General features: G+C 45.3%; 1 protein-coding gene and 1 non-coding gene across 2 annotated transcripts; both read right to left on the bottom strand.

Moving 5' to 3' along the window:
- Positions 1-1,935: 1,935 nt before the first annotated feature.
- Ntaq1 (N-terminal glutamine amidase 1) lies at positions 1,936-19,119 on the bottom strand. The gene is made up of 6 exons (XM_041672283.1): positions 18,902-19,119; positions 10,886-10,985; positions 9,293-9,343; positions 5,631-5,779; positions 4,632-4,756; positions 1,936-2,951 (listed from the first exon to the last, which is right to left on the bottom strand). The coding sequence occupies exons 1-6, from the start codon at positions 18,988-18,990 to the stop codon at positions 2,845-2,847; spliced, it is 621 nt and encodes a 206-aa protein (XP_041528217.1). The 5' UTR covers positions 18,991-19,119; the 3' UTR covers positions 1,936-2,844.
- LOC121461594 lies at positions 13,863-13,990 on the bottom strand. Its single transcript, XR_005976210.1, has one exon. It is a non-coding gene; the product is annotated as a small nucleolar RNA SNORA11 (small nucleolar RNA).
- Positions 19,120-20,156: the final 1,037 nt, after the last annotated feature.

Below are 20,156 nucleotides of genomic sequence, written 5' to 3' on the forward strand. Positions count from 1 at the left end.
TGTAATGCCAGCAGCAGGGAGGCAAAAGTGAGCCTCCCCCCTCCCCCCCCCAACCACACTGGATTCAACAAGAGATCCTGCTTCAATAAGTGGAGAGAGATAGGGAAGACATTTGGCACCCGAGTTCCCTCTCCTCTCCCCTCTTATACAGTATCACTTGAGCCTCAAAACAACTCTACTGGGTGAGGCAGTATCGAGCAGTAATGGAGCCACGACTGAAGTAGGACCTTTTCTTCCTTGTAATCTGTGTATAGGGACAAGATCTCAGCATCTGGCCGCGGAGAGCTTGAATGTAGCTCTGTATCCTGTGGGTCTGGATGGGGTGACTCATATACATATATATCACACGTCTGCAGGAGAGATGTGGGCCAGCACAGCACGACTGTGTTAACATCCTGCCCTTTGTTTTGCTTCCAACGTTCTTCCCAGAAATTGTTCTAAACCTCAGGTCCCCATGGAAACCTCAGGAATGGCTATCTATTGACTTGAAGTAAAATGTTGCCAGTTCTCCTCCCTTGATTAAAAACAGGTATTATTAAAGGTCATGCTCCATGAGATACCTGCTACAGATGATGGGCAAGGCACAGTCTCCAGTTCACCCTCCAACACTGGACTATACGCTTAACTTAAAGGGAAGGGAGAAAACATTGTGTCTGACCAGGAGCTGGAATTAGATGTTTACCAAGAATGAAAGACTAAAAGTGGTTAAGCCAATTCCCTGTTGTTCAAGTTATCTGTAATATGCTTTTCACACCAAAAGGTAGAATAAAGCTTGGAGTATAAGCATGAAGAACCAGTCTGGAAAAAGATGGCATAAGCCTGGCAAAACGAAACAGAATTGAGTTGCCAGCGTTTGGTCACTTATTTCCCAGGTGCTGGTGCTGAATTGGGGCACCCCATAAAAAAATTAATTGAATTTAAAAATATTTTATAATTACTTATGACATGTTATCAACCTGATAATAACCATATCTCCAGATCTTTTGTTTGTTTGTTTGTTTGTTTGTTTTCTGAGACAGGGTTTCTTTTCTCTTTAGCTTCTGAGCCTGTCCTGCAGCTCACTCTGTAGACCAGGCTGGTCTTGAACTCACAGAGATCCATCTGCCTCTGCCTCCCGAGTACTGGAATTAAAGATGTGAGCCACTACTGCCCAGCTAAAAAAAATTTAAGAGTCAGGTAAGGTAGGACTCCACTTGTAATACCAACCAGGGAGGCAGAGGCAAAAAGATCCTTGAGGTTTGCAGTCCAGTCAAGCTAGCAGAATTAGCCAGTCAGTCCCAGAGAGAGACAATGTCTCAAAAACTAAGGTGGACAGTTACTGAAGAATGACATCAAAAGTTGATTTCTGGTCTCCACATATACCCATATGTACCCATTCCCACACACAAAGAAAAAAAAGACATTTCCCTGTTCTTAAAAAAAAGTTCAATGGCTTCCTAAACACAGGATCCAATAGGGAAGTGACATTTCCTAACCTAACAGGACCCCTGAGTAAATCACTGTCACAGAACAAGGCAGAGGACTCCTGTCAAATGAAAATTTTATTAAATAGAAAATTGATCTACAAGCAAAAGTTTATATACTTACTGTAAGAAATTTCTCATTAAGCAGGTTGGGTGGAGCATGCTTGAGATCACAGCACTCAGCATGCTGGAGCAGAAGAATGTCATGAGTTCAAAACCAGCCCAGACTTCACGGGGAATACCTCCAGGCCAGTATATGTTCCACAATAGATTGTCTCAAAAAAGAATGGTTTTTAATTTACAGCAGAACCACAAATGAGAGACATTACAACTATTCCTTTCATCTTTCATACAAAATCTTTATTTAAAAATCACACATAAAGCCATGCTGGGCGGCATATGCCTATAACCCCATGCTGAGGGGACAGAGACAAGAGGAGTCCCAGGGCTTACTGGACAGTCAGTTTAGCCCAATCAGTGAGACCCTCCCCCTAAAATAAGGAGGACAGTCACTGAAGATGCTCGACACATGCACACGTGCACACACATGCACGCACGCGCACACACACACACACGCAAGCACACACACATAAGAAGAGTGACAGGAGTACCTCGGTGGTACAGTACTTGCCACACACACAAGGCACTGAACTCAATCACCAACACTACTCAACTTCACCTCAGAAAAAAGAAAGCAACAAAATCTTCAAAAACAAAACTAATTTTAAGTCAGTTTTATTTAAACTATGCATATAAATGGGCCAAATAACTCTCAGTCAAAATATCTGCAACTTTTTTAAACATCATAGTCCAAAAAGACTAATACTTATAGCTGATTCAGCTCACAATACCGTCCTTTCCGAGCAGCAGAGCTGTCTCTGGAACATTTTACAGGTACCTCTAATGGGCAACAGAGGTTCTCAGAGCCACAGGCCACAACCCTATGCTTAAGGAGTTTAGAGTCTAGCAGGACAGGAAGCAGAGAGAGCAAACAGGAGCTGGCTCCAAGTCCACACTTTTAGTTTAACAAAAGCAATTGCTGGCCTAGGTTACCGCACATCTAAACAAATAAGCCATGGGAACATCTTAGCAACTATATGTTGTGTGTGGCGTATCAATAGGAAAGCTTTTATTTTACTTGTTTATCTATGTCTGAGGCTGGGGACTGACTAACTTAGGGTTGGAGACAGAACTCCGGGATAGCTTCCCAAGCCAAAAAAAAAAAAAAAGGGGGAGAGAGCATTCATTTATATTTGCATTCATTAATGTTTCCACTCAAATTTAATAAGAAAAAATATACCTCCAAACTACATGTACCATGAAAAGATGGCTTACTCATAGCCTAGAATCCCTCCAGTCCCACACTCTAGAATCAGACTCATCAGTTTTTACTGCTGAAGCGATGTACAAACTCAGGCAGCGTGTAGACAGCTCCCCAGCCTACTTCAGGGTCCATGCTGATGAAGTCATTCAGGTTCATTTTGGAGTCTAGAGAAGAACAGGAAAGAAATGTCTGCTGAAATAAAGCCCAGGTGAGCACCAACAGAAGAGATGAGGAATCCATTTAAATGAGCAAGGGTTCAAGATCACTTCTGTAATGTTCGTGCCTCAAACACACAGCTCTCTCTTCAAGACAAGCACCACATAGCCTCGGGGATGCCCCACTGAGCAGATGGGACAGCAGTCTTTAAAAATACAAAGGTTGTACAAGAAAAGGGAAAGAATGAGAATTGTCACAGGCGAGGGGAAACAAAAAGGAAATGCCAACTAAATGTATTACCCCTGAGTTAGATTCTGTACCAGAAATAAATGAATGAGAAGCCCTGAAAAAAATTATCAGTATTATCATTGGGTTTTTTTGTTTGTTTGTTTGTTTTGGTTTTTCAAGACAGGGTTTCTCTGTAGTTTTGGAGCCTGTCCTGGAACTAGCTCTTGTAGACCAGGCTGGCCTTGCACTCACAGCGATCCTCCTGCCTCTGCCTCCCGAGTGCTGGGATTAAAGGCGTGCGCCACCACCACCCGGCTCTTGTTATTTTTATATAACAAGAACATTTTTCATCATTCTCTTCTTTCTCTTCTGGCGACTGTGCTATGGCTACATGTTATGGTTAACATCAAGGAAGTGAGGAAATGGCTCAGCAACTAAGAGCAGTGGTGGTGGTTCCCAGCCATCTGTAACTCCAGATCCCACTTCTCCCTGGGCAGTAGACACACGTGGTATACTGACACACATGCAAGCAAAACTCCCATACACATTAAAAATTTGAAAATAAATACATCATTTAAAAAAATTTAGCCAGGTGGTGGTAGCAGACACCTTTAATCCCAGCACTTGGGAGGCAGAGGCAGGTGGATCGCTGTGAATGCAAGGCCAGCCTGGTCTACACGAGCTAGTTCCAGGACAGCCAGGGACACACTCAGAAACCTTATTTTAGCAGTCTTCTTTTCTTCTTTCATTAGAAGCCTCTCACTGAGAGACTCAAAATTCAGTCAGACCCCTTTTTAAGTGTTCATCCACCCCCTTCAAATACGCTAACTACTTTTGCTTTCTTCCTCAAAGAGCTAGTGATGCCCCTGCTGTTTCTGCAGAATCCTGCAGTCTGTGGGTGCTTTTCTGTAGACTGTGTTAGCCACACGAAGGGATGATTTCACCCATAACTGGAATGTTGAGAATGACTTACAGTCATAGATAATGTTTCAAAAGCACATGACCACTGAGCAACAGTCAAAGGGCATCCTTAACTGGACTGCTGCTCAGAAGCACAGAAAGAAAGAGCTGCAAGAAAGCTCTCTTGAGGCAGGTTTATGTACAAAATTACTAAAATGGCACTTCCCACGCCAGAAGGATGCACTGGGGATGGCTTTTACAGTCCATGAAACCCCGCCATGGTAATGTGCTACTGATAGCGCTGTTATGTGACACACAGATGTGATGCCAGAATCCCAGCAGATATAGCCAAGAACTAAGCAGTGTGCTACATCATGGCTCTGTGCCCCAGCACTTATTCTCCCCCGGAGTGCTTTGCCTTCCAGTCCTGTTCTCTGTGCTTCGATTCCTGAATCCACTAATCCTCACCACTCAGGGAGCTTATCCAAAAACTGACTAAGGGAAACGCTGATCTGAGCAGCGACCAGGCAGAAGCTGCTGAAAGGACACCCTTGGCTCACCGCAGGTTTCAATGCAGGGGTATGCTGGAGGAGGCTCTCTCCAGTTCCCACTGGAATCTTTCATGTGAGACCGGTCAGAAGCAAAGTTCTTCAAGTAGGAATCAGCGCGAACCACTCTAAATTTCCTGCAGATAAATCGATATACACTTATATCAGGGAGGTATTGTGGCTGGCGTTCTAACTCATTCCTACAATGGACTCTTTCTATGGCATGCACAAAACTGCTCAAGAGTTTCTGCACTGTTCCTAATGCAAACACATGTACATGGCTGATTACCTATTTAACCAGATGAAGGAAATGACTGAAACCCAAAGCTATGAAAGTATGAGTAAATCTATCCAGTTGTTTTTGTTTACTCAATTGCACAGGGGGCCAAAGGGATAGGATTTTGTCGTTGTTGTTGCCTTTTAATTTTCTTGAGTTTGACAACATCAGCCATGCTCTGGCCACACTCCACCAATCAAGATAAAAATCTGGCAGGGTGGAGGTGGCAAACACCTTTAATCCCAACACTCAGAAGGCAGAGGCAGGCAGATCTTTGAGTTCGAGGCCAGCCTGGTCTATGGTCATCACATTCACTTTTTAAACATATTTATTCGAGTATGTGTGCATGTGTGTGTGAGTGCACACGCGTGTGTGGTCAGAAATAACCTATAGACATCAATTCTCTCTTTCCACCATGTGGATCCAAGGGATAGAAGTCTAGTCCTCAGGCCTGGCTGGCCCTCATCGTACTAATGTTTGTAACACCATCTTTTATATAAAGCCTTTAGAGCCTTAAGATACTCTTAAACTATTGTAGAGCAAGCACACCAATAATGCAGAAATAGGAGGACAGAGACAGAGAGGAAAGGGGAGGAGGGGAGAAGACAGTGGGAGAGAGGAAAAGACTGAGAAAAGGGGAGGGAGGGAGGGGGAAGGAAGGGACAGAGATGACTTCTGCATGATCACCAAGTCTTACTTCAGAAAGTCAGTAACTTTGTACTGAATTTCCTCACCTCCTAAACTGTGGATGAATGTCATCATCAGACTTAAGGGCATCTTCTACGTAAATGTCGAAGGAGCAGGGAAATGGCAAAATAGTGTCGAGATCATAAATGAAGCTCTGTCCTTCACTGGGCACGTGAAGCAGAATGACATGGTAATCCTAGGAACAATAATCACTGAGGTTAACCCAGTTGGTGCAGGACAGTCAGTTCCAGCACTGCAGGACCAGGGCACAAGCATTAGCAGGAAAGCAGCTATCGGACTAATATCACCATCCTTGTACGAGCCAAACAAAATAATAAAAGACAAAACCACCCAAACAGAAAACTGTCCAGTGACTGGGAGATGGCTAAGAGTGAAAGCGTTTGACCCACTGTCACGTGACAGCCCATGTTCTATAACTGAACAGAAAAACTGATTCTGCAACATAGATGTATTTTGTATTATATTTTAAAGTTTGGTTATGTAAAGACACGCATATGCACTTGAAAGTATATATGCATTCATTCCATACATATAAATTCAGAAGTCTACATAGATCTTCTTCCTCACTTTGGATCGTTAATGCTCCACAAAAAAAGTGTTAAAGCCAACAGCGGGGTCTCCTAAGGGTAGTGAAAGTGACTTTCCCCCCAAACTGCCAACAGCGGGGTCTCCTAAGGGCAGTAAAAGTGACTGTCCCCCCAAACTGCCAACAGCGGGGTCTCCTGAGGGCAGTAAAAGTGACTGTCCCCCCAAACTGCCAACAGCGGGGTCTCCTGAGGACAGTAAAAGTGACTGTCCCCCCAAACTGCCAACAGCGGGGTCTCCTGAGGGCAGTAAAAGTGACTGTCCCCCCAAACTGCCAACAGCGGGGTCTCCTGAGGACAGTAAAAGTGACTGTCCTCCCAAACTGCCAACAGAGGATGTCTTCCTAAGGGTAGCCTGAAGAGGACACTAATTTCCAGTTTTTATTACTTTTCTAATTAAAAGAAAAATATTAAGGGAGCTGGAGAGATGGTTCAGTGGTTAAGAACACTGGTTGCTCTTCCAGAGGACCCAGGTTCAATTCCCAGCACCCACGTGGCAGCTCACAACTGCCTGTAACTCCAGTTTCAGGCTATCTGACACCTTCACACTTATATATGCAGGCAAACCATGAAAGCACATAAATAAAAATAAATTTAAAAAAAAAACCTAAAAAAAAAACCACCAAGCTCTCATCTGCAGCCATTAAAGGAGAAGAATAAAGACAGCTCCCATAGCCCTGCTCGGTTACAGAATGGGTACTACTTTTGCCTCCTGCTCTCACTCCCAGACACAAGGCACCAGCACCAGCTGATGGCTAGGACCACCGTAGGATTCTCAAGGGGCAGGTATGCAGGCTGGTGCTTCAAACCCAGGAAAAATGCTCTCATGGAGAAAGTACACTCAAACCATTTTCAGTCTAAAATTACACTACTGGCACCTGACGTTCTTACAGCACTCCATAGTTTACACAGCACACTAGCGCTGCTTTGACCTGAGACGGGAAAGTTAGTCGACACTAGACACATGTATGCTGAATGCTCCCTTCAGCTCCCACTGCAATTAAGGAAAGCAGAGATGGAATCCACCAAGTGCACTCTCTCCCTCCAGATGAGCTAGGGTAGGAGCTGCTGCCTCTCTAACAGCCTACTTCCTCCCCGGTCTGATGACCCTTACTTCCCCTCCACAACAACCCTGGTTTTCAGTCACATTTACCTAGGAATTAGTTAAGAATACTAAATCTTGAGCCGTGGAGGGCTCAGTAGGAAATTTAGTCAAGAAAGTCTGACAGCTCAAGTTCCATTCCTGGAACCCATGTAAAAAGTCTATGGATGTGGCGCTGAACACCTGTAATCCAGCACTCCTACAGCAAGGCGGGAGGTGGAAGCAGCCTGGAAGCTCACAGGCCGGCCAGCTAGATTCTGCAGCACAGCAGCAGAAACAAAGACTCGCCTCAGCAAAGCAGGTAAGAGCCAACATGTCAAAGTGGTGTTCTCACCTCTGCATACACCTCTGCACATAAATGCAATAAACAAATAATAAGTTAAATACTAAAAAAGAGGATACTAAATCTTTTTTTTTTTTTAAATTTATTTATTATGCATACAATATTCTGTCTGTGTGCATGTCTGCAGGCCAGAAGAGGGCACCAGACCTCTTTACAGATGATTGTGAGCCACCATGTGGTTGCTGGGAATTGAACTCAGGACCTTTGGAAGAACAGGCAATGCTCTTAACCACTGAGCCATCTCTCCAGCCCCGAGGATACTAAATCTTGATCCCTTCTCCAGATAAACTAACACGGCACTTATACTTTTACCTGGTCTCCAGATAAATCAAACGTGCATCTAGGTTATATGTAAAAAGCTCCTAGTGCACAATAGATACAAGACTGGGAAATCACAAATTTTTCTCCTACACTGGACATTTATAAACATTACTATAAGTCAAAACATGATGGTCTATGCCTTTAATCCCAGCACTTGGGAGTAAGGACAGGAGAAATGGAAGATTCAGGTTAGTCAAGACTGTTACATAGCAGGCTTTCTCTGGGCCACCAACCCGATCCCAAATTAAGACATGGAGACAGCCGGGCGACGGTGGTGCACACCTGTAAGCCCAGCACTTGGGAGGCAGAGGCAAGTGGATCTCTGTGAGTTCGATGCCAGCCTGGTCTACAAGAGCTAGTTCCAGGACAGACTCCAAAGCTACAGAGAAACCCTGTCTCTAAAAACCAAAAAAGGAAAAGAAAAAAAAGGAAAAGTAACTCTGTACTAGTCAACACCCCCAGCTCCATTACCACACCTGACAGAAACAAGGAAGTGAGGAAATGTTTGTTTTGGTTCACGGTTTCAGAAGACTATAACGGGTCTTCTTCTGTCCCACCAGCCAGCTCCCAAGTAATGACATGGAGACTTATTGATTATGAAAACTCAGCCTATAGCTTAGGCTTGTTCCTAACTCTTTTAACTTAACCCATGTAAATTAACCTACGTTCTATCACATGATGTTACCTCTCTTCCATCTTGTACCTCCTGTTTCCTCTGTCTCCTGGCTTCTCTCATATGCCTGGATTCCTCCACATCTTTCTTTCTCTCCCCGAAAATCCCACCTATACCTCCTGCCTAGCTATTGGCTGTTCAGCTTTCTATTACACCAATCACAGCAATGCATCTTCACACAGTGCACAAATATCCCACAAGAAGCTACAGTCTACCAACTCTAGGGGGAAGGCATAATGATGGGAGTGATTGTCCATGCCAGCAGAATATGAGACAACTGTTCACCAGGTGATGACAGGCTGGGAGGCAGAGAATAAGAGAACAGGTACCATTCCCAATGACACACTTCTACTAACTAGGCCTCAGGTCTCAGACATTTCACAGTCTCACAGAACAGCATCACCAGCTGGGGACCAGGAATTCAAGCACACAAGCCTATAGGGGACATTTCATACACAAACAGATCCCAAAACAAAAGGTGGAAAAATATATGCCCACAGTGTTTCTACCACAGACAGAATAATATCCATTCTCAAAAGGTCCTTTTATTAATAACTGTCATAGCCTATCTCTAGTGTGCCTTCAATTCTGCTTTACCACAGCATACTGGTCACTCAGAAGCCACAAGGAACAATGCATCAGAGGCTTGTAGGTGGCCATCTTACCCAGATGACAGGTCCATTCCCAGGTCTTGCCTGCTGTTTCCAAATAGGTACCTACAAAATATAGGACACGCAAGGGTTTCATTCAAAGTCTTCTTAGCTGGGCAGCAGTGGCAGGTGCCTTTAATTCCAGCACTCAGGGGGCAGAGACAGGTAGATCTCTGTGAGTTTGAGGTCAGTCTGGTCTGCAGAGCGAGTTCCAGGACAGGTTCCAAAGCTACAGAGAAACCCTGTCTTGAAAAACATAAACAACAAAAAAAAAAATCCTTCTAGATTCTCTACACCAATACATTAGTGAATAATAAACTATTCCTAAATGGGCTGTGGAGATGGTACAGTACTTTATAGCACTTGCTGCTCTTGCAGGAGACCTAGGATTTGCTCCTAGAAGCTAACAAACATCTGTAACTCCAGGGCCAAGGGATCCAACCCGTTCTGGCCTCTGCAGGCACAGTGCACACAGTACACAGACATGTATGAAGGCAAAACATCTGTACACATGAAAGAAAGAAAGAAAGAAAGAAAGAAAGAAAGAAAGAAAGAAAGAAAGAAAGAAAGCAGCCAAGCATAGTTAATTGCACACACCTTAATCCCAACACTCAAAAGCAGAGGTAGGTGGCTCTCTGAGTTTGAAGCCAGTCAGGGCTACATAGTGAGACCCTATCTCTCAGGATAAATAAATAAGTTAACTAAATTCAATTCTAAAATAAAAATGTTGATGTTTCTAAGCAATCAACATCAAGGTGAAAGAATAAAATCTAAGTCCTAAGTGCTAGTGAGAGCTCACAAGAACTTCAGATATTACACAGTGTTCTCCAGACAGCAGAGAGGCCTGGATTAGGAAGCAGAAGGCCAGCAGGGTCAAGTCCCGCCTTCTCTCTCAGTTATTCATGAGACCTCTCTGCATCTTTCCTTCTTCACTGATCAAGTGGAGAAAGTTAGCAGGTCATGGAGGTACATGCCTGAAAGCCCAGCCTTAAGCTACATGAGTGTGAGGCTAGTGGGCTGAGGTACATGAGACCTGTCTCCAAAACACAAGTAAAGTCAATAAAATAAAATAAAGTTGTCTACACCTTGCCTATTTCACAGAACTTCTATTAGCCCCAAACAAGACAACAAAAGTACTCTATAAAACACAAAGGGCTTCTTCTAATGCTCCATGGAAGTTCACTCCAGCTCTCGTCAAACTTCAGAGACAAATCTTTCCTTCAAATCTATTAGATGGCTCTAATTATACAATTTAAAAAGTTCTAAGCCAGAGTGGAGCACGCCTACAATACCAGGATTCGGAGGTCACCACGAGTTTGTGGTCAGTCTAGTCTACACTAGAGTTCCAGGTCATCCAAGGGCTACGGTATGAGACACTGTCTCAAAGAGAAGGAAGGAAATGCAGTCTGTATAAACATGCCATCACATACTTCATCACCTTCAAGAAAGGGACTAAATTCCTCTAAATCAAATCTAATGAAGAAAGAAAAAGAGCTTTGAAAGGCTGCTATTACAAAGCACATTTTAGACCAGTAGAGCTTCCTTCCATACTGCACTTAGCTTCTGAGGTCTAAATCTCATTTCCACTGTCATCACTTACCAACTTACCATCTTCCTCTCATTTGATATGAAGACAGCGGAACACTCTTCCAAGGGGTACTGGTCGTGGGTTTTGATGTATTCACAGAGTTTCCAAATGTTTTCTTCACTGAAAAAGAAAACAAAACAAACAATTGTTTAAACTATATAATTCCAAGTGAACACACCATGTCTTCTGAATGTAAACAAAAGAATGATGAGGATATAATTGGGAAGGACCTTAACCACCTCATCTGACTGCTGGCTAACAGTGATTCTCCTCTAAAGCACAGTCAATAAGCTGCTAGGCAACCTGTACTGTGCACAGGTCCAGACAGAGGGACCACACCACGCCCACCACTGAAGAAGGTGCTAGTCAACCTACACCATGTACACATGTCCAGACAGACGGACCATACTCACCAGTGAAGAGATGTTAGCTAAACTGTACTGTGTGCATATCCACCACTAAAGACTGACTGTGGCCTGCAAAACACTATGCCAGGATTCCAGAAGCTGAGAAACCACTGGAATCTAACTCAACAACTAAGAAGAAAAGCAGCTTTGTATAGTGATATTTTATTTATGTTTTAATAAATAAAGCTTGCCTGAAGATCAGAAGGTAAAACTAAGCCACTAGAGGCCAGGCAGTGGTATCACACACCTTTGATCCCAAAATTTGGGAGACAGAGGCAGATGGATCTCTGTGAGTTCAAGGTCACCCTGGCTACACAAAATCAATGTAGAAACAGATCCAGGTGGCGGTGGCTCATACCTTTAATATCAGTACTAGAGAGTCACGCCTTTAATTCCAGTACTAGTGGGGAATATAAAACAGGAGACAGAGGCTCGGGACTCAGTCTACAGTCACCCAGCCTTGGTAGAGGTAAGACTTCTCTAGTGGTTTGGCTCTTTTGCTTTTCTGATCTTCAGTTTAAATCCTGCCTGTCTCTGGGCTTTTATTATTGGTGTATAGCTTTGTACTCTCTGGCTTCTCTAAGCAGCCACTTGTTTCTTCTGTAAAATGTACATTCTCACACCACACCACAACCCTCCACAAATCCCAATTAACATTATTTCCCCATCTGTCTGAGAAATAAGACAGGATTTTTTTGTTTATTTGTTTTGTTTTTTTGAGACAGGGTTTCTCTGTGTAATCAATGTAGTTATCCTGGAACTCTCTCTGTAAAATAGGCTGGCCTTGAACTCAGAGATTCTCCTGCCTTTGCATCTCAAGTGCTGGGATTAAAGGCATGTGCCACCACCACCAGGCCCATGACAGAATTTTTTAAAATTAAATTTGAGATAGAATTTAGTCCCTTAATTGTAGTTCACAAACTATATGATAGCATGTTTATACAGACTGCATTCCCTTCCTTCCTTTCTTTTTGAGACAGTGTCTCATGGTGTAGACCTTGGCTGACCTGGAACTCACTGTGTAGACCAGACTGGCTATAAACTTACAGTGACCTTTTGAGTTCTTGGGACTATAGGCACGCTCCATGTCTGGTTTAAAACCTTTCTAATTGTATAATTAGAGACAGACACACGCACATACGTGCACACATACACACATGCACACATACATACGTACACACATACATACGTATGCAAATGTTTCTAAGCAGTCAACATCAAGGAGGAAGAACGAAATCCAAACGTTAAGTGCAGGCATCCACCACAGTTCACAATAACCTAATGTGCACAGTGTTCTCCAGACAGCAGAGAGGCCTGGATTAGGAAGCAGAAGGCCAGCAGGGTCAAGTCCTGCCTTCTCTCTCAGTTATTCATGAGACCTCTCTGCGTCTTTCCTTCCTCACTGATTAAGTGGAAAGTTAGCAGGTCATGGTGGTATAGGCCTGCAATTTCGGTTGGGGTAGGAGCTCCAAAACTCCCTGCAGCCAGAAAGGTGGTGCACAGCTTTAGTCCCAGTACTTGGGAGGCAGATCTCTGTAAGTTCAAAGTCAGGCTGAGTCACATAGTAAGACCGTTTCAAAAATAAATAAGGCTGGAGAAGTAGCTCAATGGTTAAGAGCACCTACAGCTCTTCCAGAGGGCCCTCGTTTGATTCTCAGCACACACTGCAGCTCACAACTTCCTGTAACTCCAGCTCCAGGGCGATCTGACACTCACATGCACATATTAATAAACACAAATATAAAAGACTAAAGATAAACCTAAAACATTTCAACTTTAAAAAGAAAGAGTTCTTTTAGGAACTGGAATTCATCTTCCTACACTGTCCCAAAGTTCTTCCTATCTGACACAGCAGTCAAAACCTGTGAGCACCGGCCAGACTATCAACCTGAGCAGCACCTGAGCCTCCTTCTGGAGCCCAGGCATGAATAGACTCCTGTGCTGTCTCCACAGCTCAGCCTCTGGGTTCCTGTCTCTGTGTGATGAATTACATCACCTCTGCTCACAGCTCATTCAGTGTGTCAGCACGTTTCTAGTCAGCCACATCTCTACCTGGAAATGAAGCAAGACAGAAAGAGCACGCAAGAAATTTATGAAATTAAGCTAAAAGTATTACAGAAATACATTTAGAGTGTGTGTGTGTGTGTGTGTGTGTGAGGGAGAGAGGGAGAGAGGGAGAGGGAGAGGGAGAGAGACTGACTGAGACTTATGCATGGCACAGTGCATGTGTAGAAATCAGAAGACGACTTTTCAGGAATCAGTTCTCTCTTCCACCTTATGGATCCCAGGGATTGAACTCGGGTCCCCAAGCTTGTTGGCAGGTACCTTTAGCTCCCCACAAACACCACTGTAAGAAAGGTTCAGGGATGGCTAGATAGCTCAAGAGGTAAAGGCCAAGCCTGGGGATCCATGTAGTGAAAGAGAACTCAGGTTCGGGCTCTATTCCTGAGACCACCCATGGACTCCTCACACATGAACTGACTACGCTGTAGACAGTGGCCTCCCCAGGTAAATCCTGGAGCATTTTCTCTAATGCTGCGTCCTTTCCCACTGGTTTTGCCTGGAAGCCACATGAATGAATTGGGGAAATGCATGTAGGAAATCTGCTCACAGAGAGGACACAGTGCTGTGCCCCTCATCACAATGGCCCCAGATTCTTCTTGGGTGTGTTATAAACAGAGAAGCCATTCTCTGGGCCCCCTGCTCTGAGCACACCCCATTAAATTTCTATCCAGGTTCTGAGAAGACCCATGTTGGTCTGGTCGACAGGAATTTTGAACTTAGCCCCAGGCATCTTCAAGAGCACAGGAGACACAAAGCACAGCTAAGTGCTTAGATGACGAATTAAAGCCTATGATGGAAGAGCCTCAAGATGCACAGCAGAGATACAGGTCAGCAGTTCTCCCGGCCCTGTCTCCATCTTACAGGTGGGTCTGGAGTTATACAGAGCTCATGAGTCCACAAGCACCATTAGTAGGCACCATACATGATATGGCTTGAATACATACTGCCCATTATTTTTCAAATTTCTGTGAAAGTTATATAGGGTAAAAATAATAATAAAACTAAGAGTTCCTTTTTTTTGAGATAGGGTCTCACTATGCAGCTCTGACTGGCTTGGAATTCACTATGTAGTTCAGGCTAGCCTCAAACTCATGAATATCTTCCTGCCTCTGCCTCCGCCTGGGTGTTAGGATTAAAAGCCACTAAACCCAGCCATCAATTATTTTTCAGTAATACAACTTAACACTAAGTTAAGGGATATCATAAAATTTCTGTTGTTTGATATCTGAAACAGGGTCTGCCCTGGAACTTGCTATGAAACTTAGGCCAGACTCAAACTTGAGGTTATCTTCCTGGCCTCTGCCTATGGGTGTTAGTATTACAGACATGAGCCACCACACCCAACTCATGAACATTTTTTAAAAAATAAAGTTTTAGCCGGGAGATGGTGGCACACGCCTTTAATCCCAGCACTCGGGAGGCAGAGGCAGGCGGATCTCTGTGAGTTCGAGACCAGCCTGGTCTACAGAGCTAGTTCCAGGACAGGCTCCAAAGCCACAGGGAAACCCTGTCTTGAAAAACCAAAAAAATAAATAAATAAAGTTTTATGCGTAGGGGTGTCATGCCTGCATGTATGTCTGTGCACCACATGTGTGTAGTGCCTGAGGAGGTCAGAAGAGGGCATCAGAGCTCCTGCAACTGGTACTATGGACAGTGTGGGCCACCATGCGGCTGCAGGGAATCAAACTGTAGTCTTCTGGACGAGCAGTGTTCTTAACTGCTTAGTCTTCTCTCTCGCCCCGCCCTTGCACAGAACTTTTGATGTTCGAGTAAGGTAGGAGTGAGGTCCTTATATTTGGAAATCCTGGGAGCCACAGCAGGAATAGAACGTGCTCTGTATGTTACAGATCCTGGCATCTACTTAACTGTTAAGTGGGAAAATAAGACAGGTGGGTAAGATAATCAGCTGATCTTATCCACAGCAAAAAGGCTAACAAAGCAACAGAAGGGGCCAGACTGTCGCAGCCATTACCCATGAGCTGAATTCAGAGGAGCAGACTCAGGAGAGCAGCCCTAGCCCCAGCAACACAAGTGGATGTGAAATGCTAGGGGTGCAAAGCATCTCACCGGGTGCCAGAGAAGCTCAGGACCCTAGGTGGTTCAGTACTTAGCACTGGCGTGGGGTGGGAGAGCCTGCAAAACCACACAGTCCCCCACAGATCCTAGTTTACCGTCAGCATCACAGAGTGGATCTGGAAGATAAGTAACGCCTACCAGAACACAGCAAAGGCAGTACTTATTTCAAGTCAAAAGACCCGGAGAAACAAATGCCGTCGGGTGTGCCTATTGACATGCCAATCACAGTAGGACAAGCAATGTCTAGAGATATGTTCAGTTGTCACATCTTGGGGGTGGTACAGGGAGCTGGTAATAGCATCTGTCTGATACAGGCCAGGAAGTGCGATCACACACCCTTAAAACTAATGGAACAAAGGTTTGATACTCAAAATGCCAAAAGAGCCAAGACTGATAACCCTGCAATAGGGCAGAGAAGATAGGTTCAAAATGAGGTTGGAAAAACACAGGCCTTGGACAAATAAACCAGATAGCTGGTGATACGCAGATGGACTTTGTTATCGCTAAGAATATTCCACAAAATAGGATCAGCAAGCCTGGCATGGTAGCACAGGCCTTTAATCCCAGGACTCAGGAGGTGGAGGTGAGCACATTTCTGTGACTTGGAGGCCAGCCTGGTTTACATAGCAAGTTTTAGGACAGATAGTGAGATCCTGTCTTTAAAAAAAAAAAAAAATCACACATTCAGTACAAGGATGGATATGCAAGCAAAACACCCATACACGTTAAAAAATAATAATAAAAGAAAGTAAAGTGGGCTGGAAAGATGGCTCAGAGGTTAAGAGCACTGGCTGCTCTTCCAGAGGTCCTGAGTTCAATTCCCAGCAAACACATGGTGGCTCACAACTATCTATAATGAGATCTGGTGCCCTCTTCTGGTGTGCAGGTACAGCTGTATACATAATCAATAAATAAATCTTTAAAAAAAAAAAAGAAGAAAGTAAAGATCAACAAAGCAGCCTTACACTCCTCCACTGTGGCACCTGTAAGTCCAAACTCTCTGGGGTAGTACCCTAAGATGGGCAGGTTTTACAAGCTCTCAGATGATTCTCAACATATTCCAATTTAAAATACTTTTGAGCAGTAGGAAAACACCAAATGATAAAGATGCATGGATGGAAGAGTGTTAGTTACTTTTTCCATTGATATGGCAACATTTTTGTTTGCTTGTTTGTTGAGACAGGGTTTCTCTGTGTAGCCCTGGTTATTCTGGAACTAGTTCTGTAGAACAGGCTGGCCTGGAACTCAGAGATTTGTCTGCCTCCGAGGGCTGGGATTAAAGGCGTGTGCCATCATTGCTCAGCTGGCATCATCTTAGGGAAGAACAGGTCTCAGTTTGACAGTGGGGAAAGCGTGAAGCAGCTGGTCACATTGCATCCCAAGTCTGGGAAGCATAAACAGTGGTGCCTGGTTCTGCTTCTCCTTTTTATTCAGACTGGGACATCATCAGTCCTGACTGATAGAATGTTGCTGCCCACATTTTGGGTGGATCTTCCATCTCAACGCAGCCGAGAAACTCCCTCACAGATATGCCCGCAGGTTTGTCTTGTGGGGGATTCAAGACAGTGTTAATCATCACAGGGAAGTAGGTAAACAGACCTACTAGAAAGCAACTGGAATAGTCTCCATGATGGCTCTGCTGAAGCTGAAGGAGTCAAAAGGAGATCAGTTACTTCATTGCTCTTTCACCAGACACTGCATTCTTTATGGCTCCTGGAAATACTCGCCACAGGCATCCTTCCCTGGGCTTCTGTGCTCGCTGTGCTCCCTGCCTGACACGATCTCCTTCTAATGTTTACATCCTCTTTCCTCGGATCTCTGTTCGGTATCACCTTACCAACAATGTCTTCCTTAAATATCCTAATACAAAGTAGTACTGATCACCATCTTTTCTCTCATCCTGCTGTTCTTATAGCCCTTATCATCAGCACTCGGGAGGCAGAGGCAGAAGGATCTCTGTGAGTTTGAGGCCAGCCTGGTCTACCAGAGCTAGTTCCAGGACGACTAAGCCCGTGACATGGAGAAACCCTGTCTCGAAAACAAAAAGAATACTGCGATCTTGCCAGGAAACTTACCCACTTATTCACTGCTATATCCTCGGTGCAGAGAATCACCCAACGTATGTCTCACATCCCTAAGAAATACTTACTGAATAAATGAAAGAAACAGAGCCGACGCTCTGGATAAAAGCCAGCAGGACTTGGGAACCAGGTGGGGCAGATATACAACGCAACAGCTCTCAGGACTTGAGCCATCACACAGACTCCAGATTTCATTACACCACTCAGCTGTGTAGCATGGGACAAACTAGTCATTCTACGGCTCAGCCTGTGTACTGACGTAACCCCTCTCCAAGGCAACTGTCTTCCAGCAGGTGTCAACCCTAAGGGTCGCTGCATCAGATATCTTGCATTATCAGATATTTGCACCATGATTCATAACTAGCAAAATTACAGTTAGGAAGTAGCAACGAAATAATTTTATGGTTGGGGGTCACCACAACATGAGGAACTGTACGAAAGGGTTGCAGCATGAGGAAGGTTGAGAACCCCTGCAAGCACTTGGACTTGGGCTACTTGTAGTCACAGCTGAATAAACGTAAGTTCTTAGTATCATTGGTTGAGTGACCAGGTGAAGGGGGGAAGAAGGAGATTTAGATGACCCTGAAGTTGCTCTTGGGTTGGGGAAGAAGTTCCTAAACAAGGAAAGGAAGATGAGGTGAACAGTGTTTGAGCTGCAGAGGCGGCCTAGGATATTAGCCTCACAATCTGAGGCCTTGAGTAAAACAGCCGTACCATGCCTTCCGTGCCTCGGAGTTCTTCTCCAAAGCTGCGATCACAACCTGCCTCTTGGGGAGACTGTGGACTTCAACTGAGTTCATTTACACGAAGCACCCAAGACAATGTTTGGCATACGGCAAGGACAGTGCAAATGCAACCGTTATCATCTCGCAAGTACAGTGATCAGGACAGTGGTACTGTTGCCTGGCTGGATTTCCCGCTACCTCAAACTGTGTCTTCATATGTCTTTTTTTTTTTTTTTTTTTTTGGTTTTTCGAGGCAGGGTTTCTATGTGGTTTTGGAGCCTGTCCTGGAACTAGCTCTTGTAGACCAGGCTGGTCTCGAACTCACAGAGATCCGCCTGCCTCTGCCTCCCAAGTGCTGGGATTAAAGGCGTGCGCCACCACCGCCCGGCTTCATATGTCTTTTAAACTAAAAACGACCTATACCTCATTCTGAAACCACACGGACGTCTGCAATTACCCAGGGCCAACAGCCTAACTCCCCTTTTTTTGTCCCAGGCACCAAGACGCACAGACAGCTGTCACCCCTTCAACTCCACCCACTCACTGCCCATGCTCAGCTAAGGAGACCAGGGGTGCGTTCCCAAAAGCCAAACCCCGGCAGCGTAGGCCCGCCCGGCGCTCGAGAGAGAGGGCCGGGAGGAGGAAGCTTTTGGTGGCGGCACCGCGCCCGCGCTCTCTCTCACCAATAGCAGCTGCTGTAGACACACGCGTCCCGCGTAGGACAGACCGACTGGTACTGCGGGGCCGTGGCGGTGGGGCCGTCCCCCTCCATGGCCCGAAGCTGTGGCTTACACAAAAAGCACACAACCCGCTGGCAGCACTTGCTGCCAGGTCGCCGGGCGGAAAGGACAGACCCAGGACCGCTAAGAGCGCCTTCGGGAGGAATAAGCCTAGAACCGGGTGGGCGGGACCTGGTGGGCGGGACCCAGTGCAGCGTGAGGGCGGAACCCGGAATGTAGAAAGCTGCGTGGTTCCGGTGGGCGGGACTTCGGGAGTGGGTGGAGCCCTGGTTGGGGGTGGGATGGAGTTGGAGGAGCGGGTGCAGCGGGGAGGCACGACTCCTAGGGTTCCAAGGTCTGTGTAGTTCTCGCCAGCTCTTACAGGATGGCTGGAGCCTGTGGCACAGTGGGCTCCACTGTGAGGGTTCCCCCCGACCAGGCCAAGCTGGGGTTCGTGCGCTGTGTTGCGTGGACCTAGTCGCCATCAGGTGGGGACTGCTTGGTGTTGAAGTGTTGACTGAGCTTACTGACACCCCTTCAACCCCAGCTGAGGTTGCCAGCTGTGTTGGGTTCCTGCGTGTCGGTGGAAAGAAGTAACACGCTCTAGGACGAACTAGGGAGTCAGCCTCTGGCGAACTGACGGCCTGTAGCTTACTCAAGGGCTTCTTTATTATTGCACCTTTTAGCAAGTCAGTTTCCGCGTACCAAAACCTCTTATCTGAAGCTCCCAAAGTCCTCCGTAACCAAGTTTTGCATAGCCTTTGAACCTTTAGAAAGCTCTCAGGTAAGATTTACGGACTTCACACCGAAAGGTGAAGGACCCAGAGACAGCAGTCGCAAAAGGCAGGTCAAGGCCACGTGCTAAAACCCCGGAATCAAACCAACTGCAGAAATCTGCAGGAACTCTCGCTATGCTACACAGCTGTGTGGAACCAGAAAAGATCTAAAGAGCCGGCTGGGCGTGAAAGCTGAAGCTTTAGAACGCAAAACCAGAACCTAGAAAGAAAAAAAACCTAATCCAAGGATTGCACCGAAATCTCACCATATTGTTACTTAATTTCTTTTTAATTTTAGATGTTTATAATGTATCTATATATAGAAAGACAGACTGACCTAGTAAGTAAAAAGTTGTAAACAGGTGTGGTGCTGGGGCCCTATAATCCCTGCAAGCAGGAGACGGAGGCAGGAGGATTGCTTTGAGTGCAAGACTAGCTTGGAC

The sequence above is a fragment of the Microtus oregoni genome, unplaced genomic scaffold (assembly GCF_018167655.1).
Source record: "Microtus oregoni isolate MIOR12 unplaced genomic scaffold, Mior012 000022F_ref0000154, whole genome shotgun sequence".
NCBI lineage: Eukaryota > Metazoa > Chordata > Mammalia > Rodentia > Cricetidae > Microtus > Microtus oregoni.

Coding starts and splice junctions, on each gene's coding strand:
- Ntaq1 (XM_041672283.1), bottom strand. CDS start 18,990: ATGGAGGGGGACGGCCCCACCGCCACGGCCCCGCAGTACCAGTCGGTC. Junction 5,780..9,292: donor GGAATGGACCTGTCATCTGG/GTAAGATGGCCA, acceptor TATTGTTCCTAG/GATTACCATGTCATTCTGCT. Junction 4,757..5,630: donor ATTCATCCACAGTTTAGGAG/GTGAGGAAATTC, acceptor ATTTATCTGCAG/GAAATTTAGAGTGGTTCGCG.